We start from the raw sequence: 20,378 nt of genomic DNA, 5'->3' as shown, positions 1-20,378 counted from the left end.
TCCTTTTTTTTTTTTTTTTTTTTTTTTTCTTCACGGAGGGAACGAGGTTTCCCAGTCTGCCAGAGCCTCTGAGCCCTCTGCCAGGCTGCTCTGCTCTGCTCTAAGGTTGAACATAATTATTGGTCACCACTATGGGCTGCTCAGGAACCAAGTCTATCCTACTTTTCCCATTACATGATGTTAACCTTTCAGCAAGTGCTCTTTCTTCAGCAAAACCTTTGTTTTCAGGGATCAGATGTTTTCTCTTCATCTTGGGTACAATCATTTTGAGAAGTGGTTTTGGCCTCTTTTCTATTGCAATCCTATTAGCTGTGTTTAAAAGGACGTTTATTCAGTGCTTTGGGACAAGATTTTTGTGGGGTTGTATGATGGGGAATTAGAGAGGGTCCATATTTAGCTCTTCTGTGCTCTCATTTATGGATGAGAAAGGCTGAAATCTACTTTAAACTCAGACAAGAATTAGCATTTTGGATGACAAAAGCTATCACACATGAATGGGTTGCTTCCTAAAATCAATGAAATAAATTAGACTCCCTGTTTAGGAGCATCTGGCACCCTTAGAACCTAGTTCATATAATGATGTCTCTGTTTGTTAAAAAGAATTATATAACAATATGGTTGATTTATTTCAAGATGATTGGCTTAGCAATTTAATTGGACTATGCAGTATACCAGAGCACAAAAAAAAAAAAAAAATTTAATTAGCTCATTTGTTTGTGGATGACTGCAAGCACTGCACATCAGGCTCTGCTCCTTTGGAGGTGAGCAGTCATTTGATCCTGTGAGGAACCTACCCCTGTCAGCTTCCAAGGAAACCATGCTCACAGCCAGGGAACAAGAGCACCACGCTGGTGCTCAGGTGTTGTCAAAGCCCACAGAAACCTTCCTTGGAATCCACGGAGCGCTCTGTGACTGCTGGCAGGCTCAGGAACCTTCCTGGAGAAACAGCAAGGCAAAAATGTGCCTTGAAGAATAAAACTCGTTTTCTCCCCTCTGTGGCCTCTCTTTTCTCTTGAGCTGATATTCCACCTTCCAGCTCCTAAATCATATTAACATCCCAGAAAATTAGCATGCGCCATCCAGGTTTTATATCCATCCTGGTGCAAAGTTTTATGTCTTCTGTTTCCAGGATGTCTACTCATACATGAAAATCAGGCATTTGCAACAGCATTTGACTCCTTCACGAGGTCACCACCTCCCACCTGAGACAGAACAGTACTATTATTATTATCATCATTATCATTATGGTTATTATTTTTGTTACAAGAATAAAAAGAAACCTCTTAGTAACATGAAAGCAACGTTTATTGTAATGTGTTCAAATTACTTAATATCCAAGCAATATTTTCAGAATAGCACTTGACGGTGGTTCAAATAACTTTCAAGATCTCTCCATTTTATTTCAGTTCCAGATGCAGCCAAGAGATTGCTGACTTGTGGGCAAATTTCACTTAAGTGTTTATTAACTTGTTTCTATACTCCAATTTTACACCAGTTTAAAGCTAGAGGTGTGGATGTTGATTTCTCTTGTGTTGTTAAGTTAAAACACTCTGTCCCACATGATTTCCTTTTTCCATTACTATAATTGAACAGCAAACTCCCCACTTCTCTCCCACCCCACAAAGCACACAAAAATCAAGGAAAAACCTAAATTCAAATCAGAATAAGGTTTTGACTTAAAACATAAAAGAAGAAATAGGGCTGAAATTCCATAGTTATCGCACCCTGTAGTTCCTAGATACAGCTGCACATCTGGTGTGCGAGATAATGCGCTGTTTAGAGACCACGGTAGAACACAGAAAATTGGAAATGCTTTTCAAGTCTTAACACTACATTTCTTCACTACTGGGAGCAAGTAAGGCCCTGCTTTTCACTCTTTTTGTAGGTTGTATCATTTGATTCCCTCTGGTTTTTTGCTCTGTAAATAATACATGCATGAAGGAAATCGGGAAAGGAATGATTCTGTAAGAAGTGTTTTGTGCAGAACAGCTGAGAAGGTTTTTTATCAATTCTCAGACCATGTACTGAAGTTTAATTGTGATATTAGCCACAGGATAAAAGAAATAAGAAATGCTCAGTTGAGGACATGGGTGGAGCAATAAAAACAGCATGTATCTTGTTCATTCACTTACCACATGATATAAATCATTAAAGCCAAAGGCAAAGGTGGTTTGCCATTCTCTATAACAGAGGATATTCTCTCAGGACTAGCTGGGGCTACAATTCACTTTTGCCACAATCACACCTCTCAGTTATTTGCATGTTCCTAGTCTGTAGCTATCAGACAGAAGTTAAACCTGCAGCAAATGTGCTTCCCTGTTACTTCCTACTGAAACTCGTGGATGTCTGCATGGGTCTGATTCCTGATAAGGAATATTTTCCTTGTACAGTCATGCAAAATGCAAGACTATTTCACAAAAAAATGACCCAGGTGTAGTGCATTTACTTTGGACTTACTGTACAGGAAATCAAGTATGTCTCTAAATGTAGAACATCAGACCTGATCTGACCTTTTAGAACTTCCACACAGCAGTGGGAGCATCACAGCCTGGCCACGAGGCCAGGGAAGCAGCATCCCAAACCAGAGAGAGGAGCAAACTGGGAGTGTAGTGACCCTTCCTCTCCCTCCAGCCTGTTTATCCCATGGAGTGACCGTGGAGAAGGGGAAAAGCAGCCAAGTGAAGCATCTTGTTGGCACTCCAGAGAAGACATCTCCTCCCAAGTATTGAGCAGCAATGATCTACACGTCAGAAGTTTTTAGACATTTTGATCCATATTCAGCTGTCAGAATTTTTGCAGAATTTCGAACAGTGTCAAACCAAAGCTTATCTCATAAGACATACAACTTATCTGCACTAATGAGGCGTTGCACTTTGCTGGCTGGACAGAGATCTGCTGAGATCCTTCTTTTCTGGAGCATGATGTGGAAATACTCACTCCACTTCGGTGAAGTAACGTAATCAAGCTCCTTGTTCCCTGAAGGTGGGTGGTAACAATCCTTGTTTCTCACGGAGTGCAGCCATCCTGCTCTCCTCCATGCATGCCTTGTGGACAGGAGAAGCTGCTATGCCTCAAACGGGAGCTGGAAGGTTCCCAGCCTTGGTAAAATGGTAAATAAATCTGGGGAAACCTGGTTTATTTACCAATTTCTGAAGCCAAAATCTGTAGCACACTACCTTACATATACTCTGGTGAATTTGATGGTTGTGGCTGGTCCGGATTAGGTTTGTAACAGTGGGTGATCCAGGCACACAGGGAGGTGGCACAGGGCTGTGCTCCATTTATCCTTATCCCTGCAGCATCACAGGCAGGTAGGACAGGCACACAAGCCCTTCCTGAAATGGTTCATCACAAGAACTGGCACTCCTGTTGGTATCAGAAGCTGTGGTGTAATTTGATGTAACAAGTTTATTGGCCTGATCATGGAGACTCAGAGACTTATAAAATCACATTTTTATTACTGATTCAGTCACGCACATACATATTTATAGCTTTGTAATTGATCACATAGGGCAACACATTAAATTTTAATACAGGGAATTACTTCCTGTCCCTGTAGAACCACCTTTTGTATCCACAGGAGACAGTTTAAAACATTTACAGCAGAGTTGCTTTTATGTCTATCATACACTTATTACCAGCTTGGGTCTAGGCAGTTAAATTTAGATTTGTTTCCTTCTTTGATCTCCACAATCTGTGGGAAAACACGCATTAGGAACAAGAAGGATTGCGTGACTTTTGAAGCCTGGCATCACTTACACATCACCAGTTCTTGTAGCTTTCCTTTATCAGCTCACATCTCACATCTCGTGTTCTAAAAACCTGCTCTTCCTAACCCCTGAATGTTTGGGGTTTGAGGTTACTTGTTGACACTCATTCCCAAACCTATTCATGACCAGTGCTTAGGTTTCTTATACAGACTCAGAATTTGACAGTTTAATGGAAAACACTTCACTTTGTCCTGTTCAGTCAGTGTGTGAATTAAGCAGTGATTATAAGTCTTATTAGCAATTTTGGGTCCTTCTGAACTGGTTTATTCAATTTTTTAAATAGTACTGAGAATAGTAGTGCAAACTGACTACTGCAAATTGGTAATTTTCAGAGTAAATCTTAAATTAGCAAAGTCTGTTTTGGAAGCAAATTCATTATTTGCCAGGGAGGTCAAGACAGAAAACAAGAAATAACCCCAAAAGAAATCTGAAAACAGAGGTGTTTAAGGAACACCTTGGTTTTGTTACCCTGCATGGTCAAGTCCTGTAGCAGGGAAAAGTCAAAGGGGTTGTTAGAGGAATGTGGATAGGAGTGACCATGGAAACTTCCTAGCTGAAGGTGTCCCTACCCACGGCTGGGGGTTGGAACAAGATGATCTTTAATATCCCTTCCAATCTAAACCATTCTGTGATTCTATGATTATCTAAACTTTTGAGGAGGGGAAAAAAGTCTGCTGCAAGTGAAGACAGACAAGCCAACAGAGCTGAGATTTCTCACTGAGAAATCTAAACTGACCTCAGGTACAGACCTTTGGGGGTTTTGCAGGTTTGGGATCCAGCTGGCTGGATCCACTGATCCACTGATATTTGCATTCCAGTTTGCATTATTTGTGCAAACACAGGGAAGATTTCTTCAGATTATGCTTTTATACAGCCTTTCCTGTAAAACACCACTAGTGTGCCTCCAGAGAGAACACTTCCCCCTGCCCTGTTTCTAGGATTGTACATTTTCTGGGGTATATGTTTCAGACATATGTGCCTTAAAAGCCTCATGCTAAAGTGCCATTCCCCTCACCCCCAGCCCTCCTGGATGATTTATCTGCTGTCAGGGCTTGTTTCACCAACTGCAAGCACCCTGCTAGTACAGTTCTTTTACACAACCTGGAAATGTTATTTTTTATATGCCAATTGGAATACATCAAATGCATAGTGAAATGAGACCAAATTAACACTAGGGGTTATGTACACTGTAATTCACAGTAAAAGAAAGATTGGAAGATGTAAAGATGTGTTGAATTTGCTCCCTTCTTGTTTGATACAGATGTGGAGCAAATAGGTTTGAAATTATATTTTTGCATGCAAATGACAGCAATTTGTATTAACTCCTATTGTGCTAAAATGTAACATTTTCATCTGATCTAAGCCTTTCTGTCTTCAGATCCTCTTTCTGTTCTTACAGTGCATTTACAAAGATCTTAAATATTAATTATCTTGGTAAATTCCTGCAAGGGAACAAACCAGGCACATGTTGTGACATTCTTCCAGGCGATCTAGGTGTCAAACTCATCTCCCTTTGTTCAACACGAGTAATGGATTTATTATATTAGGGCAGTTGACTGACCAACTTCTGATTAAGCCCTGTTAAAACTTCCATGGTGACTGGATTTCAAATTTGAACCTTGTTATTTTCAAAGTGTCTTAAACCTGTCATGTTTTTTTCCGTAAAGGAATTCTGATTTTCCTATTCTTGGGGACATAAAAAATGGCTGAATAAATTAAAAGGGATTAAAATTGGGTTTCAATAGGACCTTACAGTATGAAGTCACTGTTAGTACACCATTATGAGGAACACAATGACTGCAGGCGTGGCTGGCTCATGGCAGGCAAAAGCTAATATTGTTTCACCTTAAAACTTAATAATCAGGCAGCCTCAGTCAATGATTTTCTCTTCTTTAAGGGAGTAATTCATTTAGGAAAGCAGCATGCATGCCTGTGTGTAGGCAGCAATGAAATACCTCCAAATGCCCGAGTGTGCTACCTCAAGCTAAGTGCTTTGAAAAGGGAAAAGAATTTTAATTTAATTTAGAAAACTGCTGTGGCCTTCCACGCATTCAGCAGGGAGGACACAAGCTGTGAGCAGGCGTGGGGACAGGCAGCTCCAGCACAGCCCCGGCTTCCACACTGGCTGCGTGGTGGGGAGGAGAAGGACAACCCTCAGCCTGGCCTTCACCCCAAACCTGTGCTGCCATCTGGAGCACGTGGGGAAAGGCGGTGAGAAAGGGCTTGCCCAGCAAGGGACAGGTTTTGGTGCAGTCCTGGGGTGGTGCTGTGACACTGCCAGGCTTTTCCTGGGCCTCCATCTTACTGAGGAGATGTCAGTTGTTATAAATGCATGTTATACAGTTGGCTTTTCACAAATATTAGCATGAATACTATATGTATAATTGTACGATATTATGTTTTAGTAATAGTTTAGAAAGGTAATGAATGTATAATTTTTGATCGTACCAGAGGGTTAACAGTAAAAAGATGAGGGGTATTTTGTTCTTTGTAACATCTAAACTGACCAAGCCAGAAGGTATGGGGGGGTCGCCTTGTAACCCTGCATAATGGCTGCTAACTTTCTGTTTTCTTATCCAAATGAAAATAACCAGAAACTTCAGGAGAAAGATTTATGAGACCCATGTTACCAGACGGAGTGGAGCCACCCACAAATTAATCTACCAGATAAAATGATTGGAGATACTTGAAACAGATAAAAACTCGACAAGAATGTTTGAATCATGTATTTAGGTCTATTAAATATGTAACACAGTGATCCTTAAAAATAGAAATCTGAAAGAGTGAAGGTGTGCTGCTGGCTGGCCTTGTGCCAAGCACCCTCGGCCGAGGTACTTTTGCTTTTCTGTCTCCCAATTGTGTATTTTTATTTTTTATTAAACTTATAAATTTTTCTAAGAGAGTTGAACTCGATTTTCACATCAGTGGAGGAGCTTCTCCCCAGCGTGTGACCCTCACACCCCTGGGCAGCATTTCCAAAGCAGGTTTGCCCTGCTGTGCTCCCTGGACAGCCTGAGCCGCAACACCAGGCACTGTTTGAGCAGCAGTGGGTCCCTCTGTGCTAGCACCAATCCAGCTCCTGCCCTTCCCATGTGTTCTTGTCACAAAGCTTTGAAGCAGAAATATTTTTCTTAGGGTGATGCCACAAATGCACTGAGCAGCTCCCAGAGCTTGGGTCCGACCGTGCTGCTCAGGGTGCATTAATGATAACCCGTGTGGGCAGCAGGGTTTCCAGGAGGAAACGTCATCCCTGAAGAAAACAACTGAAGCATTCTCTGGAAGAGAGAGCTTTTAACCTGAGAGTATTAGTGTACTTCCCGTCCCTGCCCAGCTGATGGACTCTTGGATACATCCACACACTTCCTTCAAACAGTAGGAGGATTCGAGAGTAATCCAGGAGTCACTGGATAACCCCAGTTAACTGGTTCTCTAGCAGGAGCTTGCCCAGGAACTTGGGGTGACCACAGCTTTCCTGAGATGGCAGTGCTGAAAGCTCTTAGGGCAGCTCTGTTCCACTGGGAGCTTTCCACGCTGAGCTCTGTGGTGACCCTGCCTGAGCCAAGAGTGGTGCCAGAAAAACACGTTTTTATGCCTTAAACAGTGCGTTTCCTTCCTAACCCTCAGCTGGGTGCACGCTCCGACAAGATGCACTAAACTGAAAGCTGGGGCGAAGTCCAGAAACTTGGGAATTGTTTCCGGTCACTCTCCCCTGGCTGCAGTTGTCTCCCATTAAAGGCAGTGGAAGCACAGACGCAGTTCTCCAGCAATGGGATCTTTATCTCCATCGCGTCACCAGCAGGTTGTTAGAAAATGCAGCCTGCGGTGAAGCGACACAAAAATCTTACGCTTGATTTAAATAATGGTGTTCCTTGCCTATTAAAATGTAACTTCTTACTTTAAAAAAAAGATTAATTAAAATGTACAAGAATGCAATTCAGTTACATTTAATGCTTCAGCCCAGTGCTCACTTTTCATCACTCATTCCCAGAAGTAGTATTCAGGGAAGCACGGCATTCTCAGTCCTGCCATTAAAAGCACAAATGACTATCAAACCTGTTCTTTTCAAAAGCCTGGCTCAAGTATCACCATTGTTAGATTTTTCATAACATATTACTTCGGTCATTACTGTTTTGCAAGATAATTGTATCAGTGATCTAACTTTTGACAGGATCCAAAGTGGCTGAAAATAGTTCACTGCAGCACCTTTGTCTTTTAAAGGCCATTTGGGGCTTGTTATTTTAATCCTTGTGCAGCCTGATTTATCACTTCAAACATCTGTCAGCTGTGCTTTGTCTTGAAATTGATAGTGATAGTGTTACTGATTTTTCAAGAGCAGCTGGTAGAGGTTCATTAGTTAAGCTCTCAAAGGGAGTAGATAACTGTAATATTTTTCTTTGTTAATCATCTCTTACGCATTGTAATAATACAGAGCTTGAAATCTGCTAGAAATGCACGGCTTCTCTCTGTTTCTAGCTCGTCAGAAGCATCCTTTCATTCTTTTAATCTGGTTCGATTATTAAAACTCTCCTCTTCATAATGCAGTAAAAAATTGAATAATTGCACATGAGTGGGGAGAGAGAAAAACCAGCCTTTGCTGTGTCGCATTTAGCACTGAGGGAGGTCAGCGAGGTCTCAGAGTTCACATCCAAACATGAAACAACTCCGGAGAGGAGATTAAGGGCTCTTCCATAATTGATTTTTAATTTAAACTTTACAAGGCATAAAAAAACCCTCCTGACAACTTCAGCAAAGTCAGGTTCATTTCTAACAGGCACAGCAGTTTTCTATTCACGCGCTTTCCCTGCCACACGAAACAGCCTCCATGGTTAACTACGATTCTTAAAACGTTTCCCCCCGCAGAAATCTTTGCCAGGCAGGCTCCAGCTGAACACCGCGGTGACTCCTGCCTGGAGCTTCCAGGGACCTGAGCATCTGGGAAGTCTCCTGCAGCTGAGAGCGTATCGGCGCTAGCACCGGCTCCACCGGCAGCGCTCACACACAGATAATTACCGCTTGAAATTAGTATTTTAATGAACTGATCCCGGCAAACGTAAAGCCAAATCTCCCAGGCATTGAAGGAAATAAGCAGGAGGGGAAATGATTAACTGTAAAGTTCAGCAGACGGCTGGTCGGCAGGTGCCGGCTTGGCAGAGGGGCTCAGTGTCCCTGCTGCCCTTTGTGGGGTTGGGGGTTGGTCCTGAAAGCTGCTGTGGGTTTCGGGGACAGGGTTTAGTGAGACTTGGCAGTGTCAGATCAATGGTTGGACTCGATAATCTTTACAATCTTTTCTAATGTAAATGGCTCCATGAGCTACACCTGCAAGCAGCACAACTTCAGTGGAGATTGAAAACACCTGGCACATCTCACAGGGTTTCCAGGTGAATAGGATTGTCTTCTAAATGTTTGCTAAAAATAACTAAATGCCAGATCTCCACCCTAAAAACACATCTCAGTCCCATAAGACAGTACCTGTGTCCATAGTACCAGTGAAGCTCAGTGCAAAATAGATTGTGAGAATTCAGCCTGAATCTCAGCAAAATGCACAGAGTGACTAAAAAAGCCCCTTCGGAATCTGTGGGGATTATTCAGTGTTAATATAATAATAATAATATAAGTTTTCTGTATCTACTGTATCTCGGGATTTTTATACAAGATTTTTTCAGACCCTTCACAGAAAAGTTTACATTCCTGTTACTTTCCCCACCCTTGCAGAATGCCTCACATATAGTGAAGAACTAAAACTACTTAGTGATATCTGAGGAAAAAATTTAAAAGTTGCTCCCCAACAAACATACAAATAAGACACCTAATTTTTATCTCAAAGCTCTCTAATTTAGATTTAAGGCAGGGGGTGGGAAATCCAAAGAGTCAAAGTCTTCAAGAAGAGAATTGGTGCACATTTTTTGGCAAAAAACATTTCTCAGAACAAATTTTCTGTTCTCTCAGCAAAAAGGTAGATCAATTCAATGCATGGATATAATTTAAAAGCAATCTATGCTCTGAGCAATTTATCCAATTGCAGCTGGAGGGAACACTTCAGATAACCTAAAACTACTTGTCAGGGTTGTGAAAAAGGCACATTTTTGAAATAGGAAATCTTTGCAGGCTTTATTTTTAATTTTCACTCTTTTCTTCTGCTGCTTCTTTCTCCCAGTTTTGTTTCTTTACTGAAGTGCTGTTTTAGTAAAATAGTATTTTGCTTGCTTGCACAAATTGGAGAATTTTAAAGTGCTGGGTTTTTTTTTTCCTTGTAAAATATGATGCTAAGTCTGAAGTGTCAATTTTGTTTAAAAAACACAATGAAATTGTATCTGGGAGGATTGGAAATTTCTCCCAACACACCCCTTTTACATTTGTATTTTTGTCTGTGGGTTATTTGGATTTGTGGGTTATCATCTGATATTCTCATTAAACCAAAGATTTCTACCTGTACCTTTGCTGGTCTGTAGGTGGATGCAGGTGTAGGCAGAGATCTTTCTCCCTCAGATGATTTGAGGAGGAATGCTAAGCCCCTTTCTCGAGTGCTGTGCCCAGGTCTGGGCCCCTCAATTCAGGAAGGACAGTGAGGGGCTGCAGCATGTCCAGAGAAGGAAATAGGGCTGGGGAAAGGTGTGGAGCACCAGGAGTGGCTGAGAGAGCTCAGGGGGCTCAGCCTGGAGAAAAGGAGGCTCTGGGGGTCAGGCTCTGCTCTCAGGGAACCAACAACAGGACAAGAGGTCATGACCTTAGAGGTCATGGTCTTAGCTGTGCCAGGGAAGGTTTAGGTTGGACATCAGGAGGAATTTCCTCACACAAACGGTGATTAGACACTGGAGCGGGCTGCCAGGGAGGTGGTGGAGTTACCATCCTTGGAAGTGTTTAAGGAAACCTGGATGTGGCACTCAGTGCCATGGTCTGGTTGAGATGGTGGTGTTAACTCATAGGTTGTACTCAGTGATCTCAGAGGTCTTTTCCAGCCTTAATGATTCAATGATTCTGTTCACAAGCAGAAAATGTAATGGGCTGCAAGGTTCAATCATGAAGGCTTTCTTTTCTGCTGAAGCATCTTTTCATTGTATTTTTAACTACACAAGGCTGGGTAAAATTGTTAAAATAATTCAATTCTGTTAGTTATTGAACAGGGGATTTCTTCCTTCCCTGAGGGAAAGAAAGTTGCAATAGCATTTAAAGGTTTCTAAATTGTAACCTCCCTAACTTGTCTGGGGAACAGTTGAGAAGTCTGAGTACTCTGCCACTGTCCAGCTGGAGATCAGCACCCTGACTCCCAGCTCTGCACTCTCCCCCCATAATGGTTATCTTTGCTGGATTTGGCACACTGAACCCCACAGTTCCTCTGTATCATCCTGCTCAAAATGAAACAGAAATCAAGCAATTGAACAGTGAATTTGTGACTTAATTTCATCTTTGCACCAGACTGTTTTGAAGAGTCAGTTATTGCCCCAGAAGAGAGAAAACCAAGGCACAAGAACCTGCTAGTGTTAATTTAGTTTAGCAAGGAGGAGGCTGTACAACCTACAAAGGCATTTTAGGTGCCTGAGGAATGAGGGCCCCCTTAGTTACGAGGTTCAGCCTCTCTTCCGAATATTCGCATTCCACCATTCCACCACCAGCTCAGTGCTTGGTGGATTATAGAATGACAGAAGGGTTTAGGTTGGATCTTAAAGCTCATCTCATTCCAACCCCGTGCCATGGGTGGGCAGGGACACCTTCCACCGGACCAGATTGCTCCAAGCCACATCCAACTCAGCCTTTTTGCTTCGTTGCAGAGCATCTCCATGGCATCCCAAAAAATAAGCCTGTGACTGGATGGAACAAACATGGCACTCTTATACAGTCCTGCTGAAAGATGTTGTTTAACTCCCAAATTCCTCACAGCATTCCTGACAGCAGTCACATCTGCAGCCATAAAACCCTCCACAGCCTCTGTCTTTGAAAAAAAAAATTTAATAATCAGTAAAGTTCAAGCTCAGCTTGTTGTGATGAATTATTAGAGCCCATCATCATTTTCTTGGGGGTAAAAAAAAAGACTAAAAGACTATAATGGAACAGAATTTTATGGTTTTTTCCATTTAATTGATGATGGGCTGAGTTTTTATTAATATTTCTGGGCTCTAGTGTAAGATGCTGAAAAAGCTAATATGAGATCATTGTATCTGGTTAATGTGTGTGCTTTGCAAAATTGATAAGCCCTGTCAAGACATAAATTATTTAAAATTTGATAAATGTGTTGAAATCACTGAATTTTCAAACCGATAAAGCAGAGTTATTTCTCTTCCCCGGCACACACCCCCCTTCAAACTGGGGCTTTTGTGCAGCCACTCGGTGGGGCCACAGTATCTCAGGGCCTGTGAGGCTCCAAAATCAGCACAGGGAACCCAGAAAGGTGTCCTGTGCTGCTGCAGAGGGGACACCCATGGGATACTTGGGCATGGGAGCAGCAGAGAATGAGGAGACCACTGGAATCCTCCCCCAGTATGAGTTTTTTACTGGTGAAACTGGGGGCTGGAGGAGTGGTGGTACCCCTCCTCTCCAGCAGTGGGATAAAAAGCTCCCAATGAGCAGCAGAATGGTGCTTCAGAGCTGTTTATTCCAACAGACCAATTCATTTCAGCTAATTGCGGAGAGTTTTTAAATGATTCCTGGCAGGGGTGAAGCTAAAGGAATGATTGCTGGTGATTGATGAATAACCTGGATAAAATTCCCAAAGCACCAGAACTGTTAACTCTTGCGTGGGGACACCTGCTTTTATTTAGTGCCTTGCCCACAGAGAAAGGCACTGGAGTGAGTTCCAAATGAACCCAAATTTGGGCAAGTAGAGAAAACAGAGCATTTACTGATACCAGTGTCTCATCAGTGTGAGCTCATTTCTCAAAAACACCTCACGGGGAATGTTATTTAACCATGTGCTGTCTGCCATGGTCAGGATCGTGCATGGAAGGGGCAGATTTTGAAGAGCAATTACCATATTTTAGAGGAGGGCACAGGAAGAACCAAAGGTTTGAAGTTTAAAACTCCATAAATATAAACCACACCACACTGGTTTGAGCTGTTCTCACCATTTATGCAGCGAAAGAAAACAGCGAGACGCGCTGTGGATGGGGCCAAGATTGTGTTTCTTACTGGAAAATATCTACAGGCTAATGGAAATCTTAGGGTAACTGGGTGCCATTCTACAGCCTCTGTAATAGGGAAAAAGATGAGGTGATTTGTGTTTGGAAATTGATGGTTTGGAGGGAATGGGAAAACACCGGAGCAGCAGAGGAGAACTCCAGCAATAGCCATCTGTTTAAATGGATACACTAACTTCCCTAAGCTGGTATTTTTCAAATACCCTACCAGCAATATTTTTCACTATAGCGATGCATTATAGTGAAATGGAAAGATGCTGAGGAAGTCGGTTTTTTCCAGCATGTGCTGCATTCTTTTAATACAGATTTTTTTTATTGCCCGGAAATTGCTAACCAATGTGAATAAACAGCTGAACAAAGCCATCGGCCCTTCCTCACTAACAGCAAAATGCAGCCAGTGAGGGAAGGGAAAACCGGGTGTTAGAGCTGGGTTCTCTTACATTGCAGAAAGCTTTATTCGAAACACGAAAAAATTCTGCATGCCACAAAGGTTTTACATTACAAAAGCACAAATTCACATTATTCACATCTCTGAACAGTGTCCCCACGTTCAGCGGGCACTGAGCAGAACTCGGCAGTTCTTAGTTAAGCACCTTTTTTACTGAATATTTGCAAAACAACCAATTTACCACCCCGAGCCACGAGTTCCCTTCCCCGCAGCCCTCTGATCTGACAGCTCTGTCAGCTCCTGAATCTCAGCCCTGTAATGAAATCAGTGGAACAAGACAGCACTAGGATGGAGCAGAGTCAAGAATTAAGGCTGTGCAAGACTGGAGAATCCCACAGCCTTGCAAAATGCTTCAAAAAAGACGAGGTAAAAAATACTCAAGCAAAGTGCAAGGCACAGCTTTCTGCAGTGCCTAGGGATTGCTGTCTGGGCCTTAAACAGGAGTATTGCATCCTTATAGTTCAATTTATCAATGATTTCACATTCCTGTGTTATGAAAGGTGTTTTGTTGCCACATGAAATAGGCCAGGTCACTAGCTTCAGGGGTGTGTTTCATTTTCCCATGAGTAAATCTCTTTTGGTGTAACACATACATAAATAAAACTAGCAGTAGTCTAGCAAGGTGCAATTCTGTGATTTCACCATCATGGTCTTGTGCCCTGATACGTTATTGATGTGGCAAACCTGCCTGGCTTTAGCATGTGTTAATGTTTCCCACCCTTCAGCCATCCCCAACCCTATACCCACATATTTCTTCTTTTCCTATCAGAGCCTTCAGCAAGGCACCCCTGGGAAAGCAGCACTCTGCCATCTCATCTGGTGTGACAGCCCCCAGAAGAGACATACACTGAGCACATGGCTCAATGTCCTCTGGATCTCCTCATAAAAAGCCAAAGAGCCATTGCAGGGATTTCAATAAGCATTGCAGAAGACAAGTAGCCCAGAAGGATATTTGAGGGTGTTCCTGTGCCCTTGCCAGAGGACAGTCAGAGCTGGCTGCAGACACCAGCAGAGCCAGAATCTCCTGTGAACCAAACAGCTTCCTTTCCATATATTTCACCTTAAAATATCCAACCACTTTTCCGTCTGACTCAGTTACTAACAGCAATACCAGTTGTAGGTGCCCATGGTTTGAGTGGTCATTAGCGTTTTAAATAGCATTTCATTTAGCCCTGCAAATGAGGAAAGTTTCTGGTATTCCAGCCCTGCCAGGCCCCTGAGCCCAGCTGTAATCTAGAAATGCAGCAGAAAAGCCTCTTTTTTGTGCTTCTCAAGGCCTCAGGTCAGGTTTGGGATGGGTGAACATGTGCAGCACTTCTTGCTTCATGTGAGCAGAGTCACTTCTCTGCAGCAGGGGAGTGATTTCCCTGGCAGTGGGGATGGCCAGCGTTCTCAGCATCATACAGCTGATCCTGGGCTGGTGACAGGCTTCAGAGTGGCTGAAGAACCACACATAAACATGACAGAGCTTCACCAGGAACTTTGCATCACAGCAGAAGTGATGTTTCCCCCAACATCATTATGACAGAGCTATTTGGGCTGGTGCAGATCAGCATCTGTCACTGTTTCCATTAGAATCTCCTATTTCCCCAGGTTCGTAGCTCAGCCATAAAAAAAAATATAAGATAGAGGCAGAAAGTTGAACATACAAGGTCTCAGGCTGAGAGTGATCACTGTTGTCTTTTCTTCCCACGCTTTTAATCTGAAGAAGGAAATAACGTATTTCTGCAGAGACACACCTGGCCCACTGCATTTCCACCCAGCCATGGATTTATTTCTAGTAAAAAATAAATGATAGGACAAGTGGAATGGCCTTAAGCTGAAAGAGGGCAGGTTTAGATTAGTTATTAGGAAGAAATTCTTTACCATGAGAGTGATGAGGCACTGGAATAGGTTCCTGGAAGTGTTCAAGGCCTGGTTGGAAGGTGTCCCTGTCCATGGCAGGGGGTTTGGAACTGAATGATCTTTAAGATCCCTTCTAACCCAAACCCTTCTGTGATTGTATGATTTAGCAATAGTGATGGTCACCTTTCAGCATTCAAGCTGTGAATGTTGCTGCTGTTGCACATTTCATTTTAATTACTGCATTAGGGGTGATCAGGAAGGACACGTGGTATTGGGTTTGGGCTCTGGTTTGGAGCCTATTGCTGCAGAACAGGCCCCAGTGCAGATTAAGGGCTTTGGAGTTTCTAATCTTTGCCAGATGATGAAATGAAAAATTGCAATTTACAGAAATAACAGCTGGATATTGTAAAAACAGAATCCTGTGAGGAACCAGAGGTGTAGGAAACCCTTTGGGATCCGGAGCAGAGGGAAAAGCAAGCCCAGCATTGAAGTGTCCTTCATGAGACAGGAAGCACAAAATCGCACCCCACACATTCCACATCTGTACTCTGTGTTTTGGCTGCTTTAGGCAAACTTCCACCTTGTAATGTTACTGCTGGAGAGTGAAAACCCCATCCCTGCATTAGTTTTACTGGGATCGACCACCTGGATCCTGGCACTGTCCGATCGGTGATGAAGCAGCAGCAGCATTTTGCCAGGAGCAAGGGCCAGCAGCAGTTTGTCATCAGGGGCACGGGCAGGACAACAGTGTCCTTTCTTCTTCCCATTTTAAGCATTTCTTTTTTCTGTTCACATTTTGTAGAAATAGTTGCAGCTGAAAAAGTTTTTCTGTTTTACATTAGGATGATGGTGTAAGGCAGTTCTAAGCAGAACAGACCATAAAAACGCCTTCTCCAAAGCTTCTACTCAAGATTTAAAGGACCTAAAAAGTCTGGTGGTCATTTCTATCCTGTTGAAACACAGATTTTGCTTCTGACCTCTGGATCATCCACTTGAGTTCTGCACTTCCAACAGGACTTCTCTGCCAGAGAAAACAGGAAGAACACACCTGTGTCTGCATCGAGTTGGGAATTTTACTGAGACCTCTGTGTTTGACTCTGAAATCTTAAGGCCATTCTGTCACTACCAGAAGGAGGCTTTGCTTTCTGATTGCAGACTCAGCTTGGCCTTGTCACAGACCTTAAAACTGAGCTGTGCTGTGAGCCTGGGAATACTCAGCACTTCTGGAAGGCTGGGCCTTGCTAAGCACAGGCAGCTGAGCAGCTGAAACCAGCACACCAAAATAGGGCCACGTTCACTGTGTCAAACTAAGGGCACAAACGTGCAGATCAAGTTTGGATCAAATAGATAAAGCAACCCCAGAAAAGACACAGTAAATGGTTTAGGAGACAGTTACGCCAGCAGAACAGGATTTTAAGCCTAAACTAGCTGGAAGGTTGTGGGGAGGAAAAGGAAGGGACTAGAAAATTGTGCTGTTCCATCTCATTCCATCTTTTAGCAGAGAGGCCACTTTGGTCTTCAGGGTTTCCACTTTCCTCACTCAGATATTCATCTAACAAATCTGTGAGCATGGGGCACCTGCCTGCTCTTGCACATCACAGCCATCAACCAGAGGTTTATTCATTTGTCCCTGTGGATGGCTCCTGTTGAGATTTTTGCATCTTCCATAAGCTATTTTGAGTAAAATCCTTGAACTTTCATAGGGCAGTAGAAATTACTCATTACAGTGGTCCAGGCGACTGATTCAGACCCTGTGGGTATAAAAATCAATATGAATGGCTCCTTCTCTGTCTTGGCTGTTTAATTTCCACCCTTGACACTGCCCTCCCTTTCTGTTTTTGGAGCAGGTGTTCTGTGACACCGGTCGGGTCGCACAAGCCACAGATGTGCTGGACTGGGAAGACAAGGATGCTGCAGAGACACTGGTGGACAACGTGGTCCATTCCAGGATCATCAACCCTTTACGCCTCTTTGTTAAGCCATCCCCAGTGCTGAAACACGGCCAGGTGTCCTACTCAGACAGCATAGAAAACTTTTGGGATTGGTTGTCCAACATCACGGAGGTTCAGGAATCTCTGGCACGAACTAAGCGCAGACCTATCGTAAAAACTGGGAAATTCAAGAAAATGTTTGGATGGGGCGACTTCCACTCCAACATCAAAACTGTAAAGCTGAACCTCCTGATCACGGGGAAAATCGTGGATCACGGCAATGGAACCTTCAGCGTTTATTTCCGACACAACTCCACGGGTCTGGGGAATGTTTCTGTCAGCCTGGTGCCACCTTCCAAAGTGGTCGAGTTCGAGCCATCCCCACAGTCCACGCTGGAGACCAAGGAGTCCAAGTCCTTCAACTGCCGCATCGAGTACGAGAAAACAGACCGTGCTAAAAAAACTGCCTTGTGTAACTTTGACCCTTCCAAGATCTGCTACCAAGAGCAGACCCAAAGCCATGTCTCCTGGTTGTGTTCCAAACCCTTCAAAGTCATCTGCATTTACATCGCTTTCTACAGCGTCGATTACAAACTGGTGCAGAAGGTCTGTCCCGACTACAACTACCACAGTGAGACGCCGTACCTGTCGTCCGGCTGATCCGGCCTGGGGCTGGGGGAACACTCATAAAAACGAGCGTTCCCACCGACCTTTTGGAGGAGAATATGTTTTCCTATCAGGTTAAAAAGTCTCTACAAACTGTAGCTGTGTTCGTGCTGTATTGTAACCTACCCAGCTGTTTATGTAACAAATGTTTTCGTTTTGAGGCCGTTGCGTTTTAGCTCTCTCATCGTTCGTAAGGGAACTGCCAGGCTGGCACGTCACAAAAATCAAACAAAATTATGTCTGGAATGAACACTGATCTTAAAAATCACTTTTTTAAACAACTCCATGGCAGAGAAGTTGTCTTTTACTTGAATTGGACAACACTTAGCAGGTCTTATTTCTCATTGGGAACTTTGGGTGACAATGGAAAGGACAAATGATGAAGCAGCCTCAAAGCTGTTCATACTTCAAATAAACATCTGTCCCACTGATTTCTTAAAGAATGTTACACAGACGGCTCAAGTAGTCAAGTCCAAATACTAAGAGGAAGTGCTTAATTCTTTTGAAAAAAAAGAAATCTGCGTTTTTATGAGTTGTAGTAGCTGTAGGTGTTCATTGAAGTGAAGAGTGAGTAGTTCTTCCTTCAGACTTCCTACCCATGGATATGCAATGATGTAATTAGACCTCGATGAGCTTTAGTTTATTTGAGCCCACTGGTGTGCACATGTGGTGCACACTACTTCCTCCCCTGCCCACCATTGGGTTTGATTCCTCTCACACAAGCACACCCCAGTACTAGTTTTGCAGCAACTGAGAATCTGTAAATACCTGGGAAAAAGATAATCTCTGTTTAAGTCAACCTGGTCTAGTGGAAGGTGCCCCTGCCCATGGCAGGGGGGGTTGGAACTGGATGATCTTTAAGATTTGTTCCAACCCAAACCATTCTGTAATTCTCTGAACTGTAACAGGGGTTGGCTTCCAGGCAAAGGAAGCAATTATTTTGCTATCCAGCCTCTGAGCATTAAAGTGCAGCAAGAGAAACACATCACAGCACAAGGATGATACCTGAACAAGCAGCTTTCTCCTACTTGGCACCAGTTGTTCCCTTAGCACTGCACTGCACAACTTAAAGTATCAGCCATGACAAAGAGAGAGAACAAAAATCTGTCTATGCACCTTCACCTCATAAAGCAGGTTTGAAACTGTTAATAATCAGCCAGGCTTTCCCCTAGTGCAGAACCAGCTCCCTGCACTGCAGTCAGAGCAAGGGAGGGTCCAGCTGTGGTTGTGCTTTGCCAGGTGTTGTCCCACTGCAGTCAGGAGTGGCTGGCTCTGGCCACAGGTTCCAGCATCATCCCCTGTGCTTTCACTGGGTATTGATCTGCTGCTGCTGCCGCCAATTTGCTCTCCTGCTCGATGTCACAGGTCCTGTGGAAGGAGCTGGCTGAGGGAGTGCTGATTGCCTCCAGTCAGACTCACACACAGGGAAGTTACACACAGCTGAAATAAAGCACTATTGAAATACTCTGTTTGGTGATGTGCACACAGACAAGTGACTATGGCAGCTCGGAAGGACTCACTCATGAGATCAATTCTGATTTCCTTGGTGAAGACTCACACAAAAAAAAATTACTCTGTTAAAAATATATTAGTAACTGGGTGATTTGTTTTTTCTCTTTAAGTGACAAATTTAAATGTGTGGTTTAATTTGATCAATAACCTAAATGTTTTCCTTCATCTTATTTCATACAGAGTCTCTCCTGTTCTACAATGATGTTTTTTAGTTTGCCTATTCCTGTCAACTCCAACAAGTTGGTCTACTTTGTATTCTGTATAGCGTGTCCTCGCCCCAGCTGTACATGAGCTTGGATTTATTGCTAAGAGTTCAGTGGTTGGTGCTTTTGTAACTTAGCTGTAAGCCATGATTTTATTGCCATGTGTTTTTACTCAGCACTGTAGGCAATTAAAAGAAAACCCTACATGCTATTTATTGCAGAGTATGTGGAAACCATGTATGTATATACACTTAAATATGTGTACATATACAGAACATATGTGTACATGTATTTGTATGTAAATAAAGAGAGTTTATTAAATCTGGTACTTGCCTCTGGCCTATTTGATTTTAAATGTTGCATGTATGAAGACACAAAGTAAAAATAAGGCACAGCAACATCTCACTGAACATTTTGCCCAGCTGGAATTTGTTTTTCCTAGGAGATATTTAAATGTGTGCTTTAGTGCACTGTGTACAAGCCTAGGCAGAGTAGGTTCAGCAGCATTCCATGATATTTGAGAAATGAAGCACATGTTTTGACGAAGACAATCATTAACTCCTTATTAATTGCACAAGGTACATTAAAAAGTGAAGGACTGGTCAACATTCCCAAGCAGGAGCACGCTGGGAGAGCGGGCAGCTTGCTGCTGATTCAGCCCTTGCTCAGCTCCTCATCAAAAGGGGAGCTGGATTCTCCTCTCCCCTGGCTGGGGCACTTCCCAGGCTGAGGGATGTCAAAACCATGGGAGAAACTCACCCCAATCTCCTCCCATCCAGCCCTGGCATAAGGAAGCAGCCTGGCAGCTGAAGCAGGAGCAGAGGGAGGGAGCTGTGACACCAAACTCCATCACACCCAACAAGTCCTCACCACTC

General features: G+C 43.2%; 1 protein-coding gene across 1 annotated transcript in view; it reads left to right on the top strand.

The window, feature by feature from the left end:
* Nucleotides 1-19,829, top strand: part of NXPH2 (neurexophilin 2) — a 35,766-nt gene extending 15,937 nt beyond the window's left edge. The window contains exon 2 of the mRNA XM_066190399.1: nt 17,039-19,829. Within this exon, the coding sequence (XP_066046496.1) occupies nt 17,039-17,782 (744 nt within the window). The 3' untranslated portion in view covers nt 17,783-19,829. The remainder of the gene's footprint in view (nt 1-17,038) is intronic.
* Nucleotides 19,830-20,378: the final 549 nt, after the last annotated feature.

This window comes from Chamaea fasciata, unplaced genomic scaffold, assembly GCF_029207755.1.
Source record: "Chamaea fasciata isolate MVZ Bird 193981 ecotype frontalis unplaced genomic scaffold, bChaFas1.0.hap1 SCAF_8, whole genome shotgun sequence".
NCBI classification, from domain to species: domain Eukaryota; kingdom Metazoa; phylum Chordata; class Aves; order Passeriformes; family Sylviidae; genus Chamaea; species Chamaea fasciata.
Note: the sequence above shows the minus strand (reverse complement) of the source record. Positions and strands in the feature narration are given on the sequence as shown.